Source organism: Rhinoderma darwinii, chromosome 3, assembly GCF_050947455.1.
Source record: "Rhinoderma darwinii isolate aRhiDar2 chromosome 3, aRhiDar2.hap1, whole genome shotgun sequence".
NCBI lineage: Eukaryota > Metazoa > Chordata > Amphibia > Anura > Rhinodermatidae > Rhinoderma > Rhinoderma darwinii.
The window spans coordinates 298,664,672-298,670,671 of record NC_134689.1 but is presented as its reverse complement, the minus strand read 5'-3'; the positions used below and the strand labels follow the sequence as shown (position 1 = coordinate 298,670,671).

The 6,000-nt window shown below is 40.6% G+C and overlaps 1 protein-coding gene across 1 annotated transcript in view; it reads right to left on the bottom strand.

Annotated features, from left to right (window-relative positions):
- Window positions 1–691: 691 nt before the first annotated feature.
- LOC142748128 (peptidyl-prolyl cis-trans isomerase FKBP8-like) overlaps window positions 692–6,000 on the bottom strand; it is a 60,267-nt gene continuing 54,958 nt past the window's right edge. The window contains exon 8 of the mRNA XM_075855256.1: window positions 692–2,463. Within this exon, the coding sequence (XP_075711371.1) occupies window positions 2,377–2,463 (87 nt within the window). The 3' untranslated portion in view covers window positions 692–2,376. The remainder of the gene's footprint in view (window positions 2,464–6,000) is intronic.

Sequence of the window (6,000 nt, the reverse complement as noted above, 5' to 3'; positions counted from 1 at the left end):
TGTGATTACCACTGTATGTAAGCCTACTACACTGTGTATTCGCTCAAAAAATGGCGACACACAGTGTAGGAGGTTTGTACATTCAATCCCCTCCTTTCTCCTGGCACTAGCCAGGATAAAGGAGGGGGGATTGTTTGAGGACGATTGTTTGTGGTTTCTTTACCACATGCCAATGCTGCAATTTTGGGAATTGCTCCCTCTAGTGACCAGCACAGGGAAATTTTATAAATTAGAATCTAATTTATAATATTTCCTGACTCGTGAAAAAATGTAAAAAATTAGAACAATGTTTAATCATTTATACACTAACGGTTTAACTAAAAAAAATATATATATATTTTCTAGCGACACATTCCCTTTAATGCTTGTGCAAAAAGGTACTGTTAGCAATAGTTACGGCGCGGCAGGGTGGCGGTGGAGCCCAGGGCCCATGGTCTTCTTAATTCGCCACTGCTAGCATGTGATCCATCTGTACACCTGATCTATCTGACAGTATAGATTCTTATCTCCTCTGTTTATAATGGAGAGTAAGTTCAAAAACTTTCGATTTACAGCACCAAGTGTCAGCTGGCAACTGTCCTTCTTCTCTTCAGGGACAATCTTCTGTTTATTCGATTCTTCCCTGGAAACTTTTGTCCCTGCAAAGGTCCCTGTTTTCATAGCATTGAATAGCTATCACAAAATAACACACTTCATGTTACTACAAATTTATTAGGTCCCTCAATTCAATTTCTTGGTCCCTTGTCATGTAAAATGACATGTAAAAGTAATTTATTGAAAGATATTTTCTTCTTTCTCAAAATAATTTAACATTTTAATATATATAATATACAATATTGTAATACTGTTTAATGTGCACAATATCTACACTGGGGTTTACATGGGTTCCCCACAATGATGGCATATCATTAACATATATCAATGTCTAAAGTAAAGGGGCCTTAAAAGCAATTCTACACAGTGCTGGCTTGGGAGAGGTGCTGTTTTGGGGAAAAAAATAAATGTATCAGACATTAACGCTATATATAATCGATATGCCATCCTTGCTTAAAGTAAATGTCTACTTTTGAAAACCATTTTCCTTTTTATCTAAATATGTCAGAAATTCTATACTATATATCTTGATGTTGGAGCATTATTTTTCTGATACAAAGCTCCAAATCCTCTGCATAGACATAGATTTTAAGGGGTTGTTTAGGCCCTCTCTCCCACCCCAATCTGACATCTGGTTTGGAGAAAACACTGCTAGATGCGATGCGGGACAGTTGCCGAGGCAACGCCCAATGACCAGCATGTATCGTGGCATGTACCGTGCACGTGTCTTATTCTAATTAACAAGACACATATACAATACCTCTTGGGTGCCGGAAAGTTGTCTTGGCAACTGTTCCGCTCGGCCTGTAGAAGCAACTCTCCACGCCCGATGTCAGATCAGACAGAGAGGCTGGACGTCCAAACCCCTTGAAAACTTGAAACTCTGGATGCTTGTATTCACCACTAGAGGGGTTGTATGAGTTACAACATTATGGGGGCAATTCAACAAGATTGGCGTTTCATCCCAGTCTTAATCTAAAGAAAGTTGGAGCAAGATGCGTCTAATTTATTAAAGGGCGCACGCCTCTAAATAAATTAAGCGCATCTCTGGACGTCCATGCACCAGCTATGAGCTAGAGTAGAATTGTGCTATAATTTATACAATTTCTTCCATGGTGTCCCCGCCACTCCCACTAATCCCCGCCCAAACCAGGAAAGAGGGAAAACCGGCAAAGGGGGCTTCATAAATTCCCCCAACTGTTTATAAATTGAACCCAATAATAAATCAGGTTGCAGTAATCTTCTAAGCTCCCCCTAGTGGTGGCTGCAGACAGCCAGAATGTTGTTTTATTTCTAGGCGTATGCAGTAAATTTGGAGTTCTGTATAAGAATAACAGTGCTCCAACCACTCTAAAGATAGATTATGAGATTAATCAGCACCGGATTTGGACCTTAAAATGACATGGTATTAAAAAGTGGACATTCACTTTAAGGTGGGAAATCCCCTTTAAATAGTTAAAGTGCTAGGCATGTTGAAAGCAGAATATAACCCTTACCATACTTAGAAAAACAGAGTTCTTTCATTAGTACAGGAATAAAATTAAAGTTTCCTTCTTGCCCAAATTACAACTACAACACCATGGGTCAGCCCTTCCTCTGCTGATAATTATGGAGAGCATAGCCTGTTGGCTCCACATGTGGTGGCAGAGGTGGTCACTGAGAATGTACTAGACACAACTTCATCAATATAAAAGTATGTCTTCAGTCATTATATATTATCTGCACATGTAGACAATGCTAAATGTAAATTATGACTGAACATTGTCCGTCAAACATTAATATTCAGGTGTCCTGCACAAGGATGAAAGTTGCCAGTAAACTTAGTAATGCTGCAGCCACGGCTCCGATCAGCAGGATTCTGTGGGTTACCTGAGGACACAGAAAATACAGAGGTTAGGCCCCATGACAACAATGAAGACTAAATGATAAATGACTGACAATATTGCTTCACAGTTAGGGTATGTTCACACAGGGCAGATACGCTACATAAAAGTAGACAGTGTATCCGCAGGGAATTCTGGCTGAAAAACTGCACCAAATTGTGGTGGAATTTTTCAGGGGTAAAACAGCAGGTTAAAAAAAAAAGCTTATACTTACCCGTTGTCATGGCGATGCATCCCTCTGACGTCCTGCGGCCCAGCCTCCTGGGATGACATTTCATCCTATGTGACCGCTAAAGCCTGTGATTGGCTGCAGCCATCACAAGGGATAAAATGTCAGGCCAGGCTGCAGGACATCAGATGGATGAGTCACCATGATTTTGTGTAAGTATATATATTTTTTTGTGTTTCGATCTTATGCGGCAGAATCGCATCTTTTACCGCCACATAAATCCCGACATTTGCTTATTTGTTGTGGGTTTTACCTCCCCATTGAATTCAATGGGGAAAACCCGCAACAGAAAACCAGTGATAAATTGACGTGCTGCGGATTAAAAAAAAAAAATCACAGATCAATTTAAGTACGTTTTTTCGGCAGATTTTTTATGCAGCGTGTGGATGAGATTTGTTAAAAATTTTGACTCTGACTTTGGCTGTTAAATAATATTCTGCAATCTGGAAAAATCTACTTAATCTTATATAACTATATTTAGAGTGAGGTGGATATACAATAAGAAAAAAATCAGCAGGTTTTTAAAAAAATTTTTTTTTGTCTGGCCAGAATCCATGGTTATAATGTCTAACATAAGACGGATACAGGACCACAATGGATTGATGTTTTTTTCTTATTATTTTTATTTTTCCTTCCTCCTCTTCAGTACTCCTCTCCTTCTGAGATGGGTGGGTAATATAAGTATGTAATGTTATTTTTATTTTTGTAATCATATAATTTAAGAATAAAAATTTTAAAAAATAAATAAATCTCATCCACGCTGCAGCTACTGTAGAACATACCCTTACTGGATGGAGTCATGCACAGTGTTGTCAACAGAACCTGAAAGAAATCATTCAATAACTACAGGGTGGGCCATTTATATGGATACACCTAAATAAAATGGGAATGGTTGGTGATATTAACTTCCTGTTTGTGGCACATTAGTATATGGGAGGGGGGAAACTTTTCAAGCTGGGTGTTGACCATGGCGGCCATTTTGAAGTCGGCCATTTTGTATCCAACTTTAGTTTTTTCAATGGGAAGAGGGTCATGTGACACATCAAACTTATCGAGAATTTCACAAGAAAAACAATGGTGTGCTTGGTTTTAACGTTACTTTATTCTTTCATGAGTTATTTACAAGTTTCTGACCACTTATAAAATGTGTTCAAAGTGCTGCCCATTGTGTTGGATTGTCCATGCAACCCTCTTATCCCACTCTTCACACACTGATAGCAACACCGCAGAAGACATGCCTCCCGATCTGACCCCCTTGGACTTTTATCTTTGGGGTCATCTGAAGGCAATTGTCTATGCTGTGAAGATACGAGAAGTGCAGCAACTGAAACTACGGATATTGGAAGCTTGTGCTAGCATTTCCTCTGCGGTGTTGCTATCAGTGTGTGAAGAGTGGGAGAAGAGGGTTGCATTGACAATCCAACACAATGGGCAGCACTTTGAACACATTTTATAAGTGGTCAGAAACTTGTAAATAACTCATGAAAGAATAAAGTAACGTTAAAACCAAGCACACCATTGTTTTTCTTGTGAAATTCTCGATAAGTTTGATGTGTCACATGACCCTCTTCCCATTGAAAAAAACTAAAGTTGGATACAAAATGGCCGACTTCAAAATGGCCGCCATGGTCAACACCCAGCTTGAAAAGTTTCCCCCCTCCCATATACTAATGTGCCACAAACAGGAAGTTAATATCACCAACCATTCTCATTTTATTTAGGTGTATCCATATAAATGGCCCACCCTGTATAATCTCTAGAATCAATGTTCAGTTAGGGTCTTAAAAACTGCGTACTGCACAGCTGCATTTTTGTTGCAGACTTTATGCTTGGATCCAGTCCTGTGAGGGCAGAAACAACCTCATTCAGATGAATGGAACTGATTTTCAGTGTCAGAATTTTCTGCAACAAAATCTGCAGCATGTGTCGTTCAGCTCCAGCAGACCTGCTCAGAAGAGAGCAGATCTGCATTGCCACCGGACGGCGCGGAAATGGGATCATGTGAGTATGTAAAGTTTTGGAGTTTTTTCTACTAAAACTGTGAGTGGCATTATCTATAGTGGGGGCTCTATCTACATGGGGGTCTTCATGTGGGGATGTGGAGCACTATATACAAGGGGAGCTATATTTAGGGCACTATCTACAGGGGTGGGCTATATGTGGGACACTATATACAGGGGTGAGCTATATGTGGAGCACTATGTATAGGGAAGCTATTTGTAGGGCACTATCTATAGGGGTGGGCTATATGTGGGACACTATATAAAGGGGTGGGTTACCTGTGGGGCACTATTTACAGAAGGGCTATATGTAGGGCACTGTCTACAGGGGTGGGCTATATGTTGGTCACTATTTACAGGGGGGGCTATATGTGAGGCACTATCTACAGAGGTGGGCTATATGTGGGAAACAATATAAAGGGGTGGGTTACCTGTGGGTCAATATCTACAGGAGGGCTATATGTAGGGCACTGTCTACAGGGCTGGGCTATATGTGAGGAACGATCTACAGAGGTGGGCTATATGTGGAGCACTATCTATAGGGGAAGCTATATATAGGGCAGCACGGTGGCTCATTGGTTAGCACTAATGCCTTGCAGCTCTGGAGTCCATATATGGGCACTATCTACAGAGGGCTGTATGTGGGGCACTATCTAAAGGGGCTTCTATGTAGGTCACTATCTACAGGGGGGCTATGGGGGCACTATCTACAGGGGGCATCATGTGTGTGTGTGGGACACAGTGTATGGTTCTATTATAATCAGGGACACAGTGTATGGCGCTATTATAATTAGAGGTGCAGTGATTGGCGCTATTATATTTAGAGGTGTTGAGAATTTTATCTTCGTTTATAGATGCAGAAATGTTTTAAAAGCTGAAGACATCTGAGCGTAAAACTGCAGAAATGGGTCATGGTCGGGAGAAATCCATCATAGAGGTCTGGACCGGAGGTAGAAGAAAAGAGAAAAATAACTAGAATCTGAGCCGTCACCGGTGAGTCACTTAATGTAAATGTTTATTCTGCCTCTAATCAGTACTGTTGTCACTGTATGATCTGCAGCGAGATGATGGGTGGCATGATTTTTATTTGTGAAACAGCAACTCCCAGCATTATCCTTACCATTGTTCGGGCCATGCTGGGAGCTGTACTTTTCTGCCGTACAAACCTATACAGCAGGGTTTGGACTAAATTGAGCTGTATTTGTTCTAGTGCTGTATATGTGTACTGAGCTTGGTTCTGGGGCTGTATATTTGTACTGAGCTTTGTTCTGGTGCTGTATATATGTACTGATCT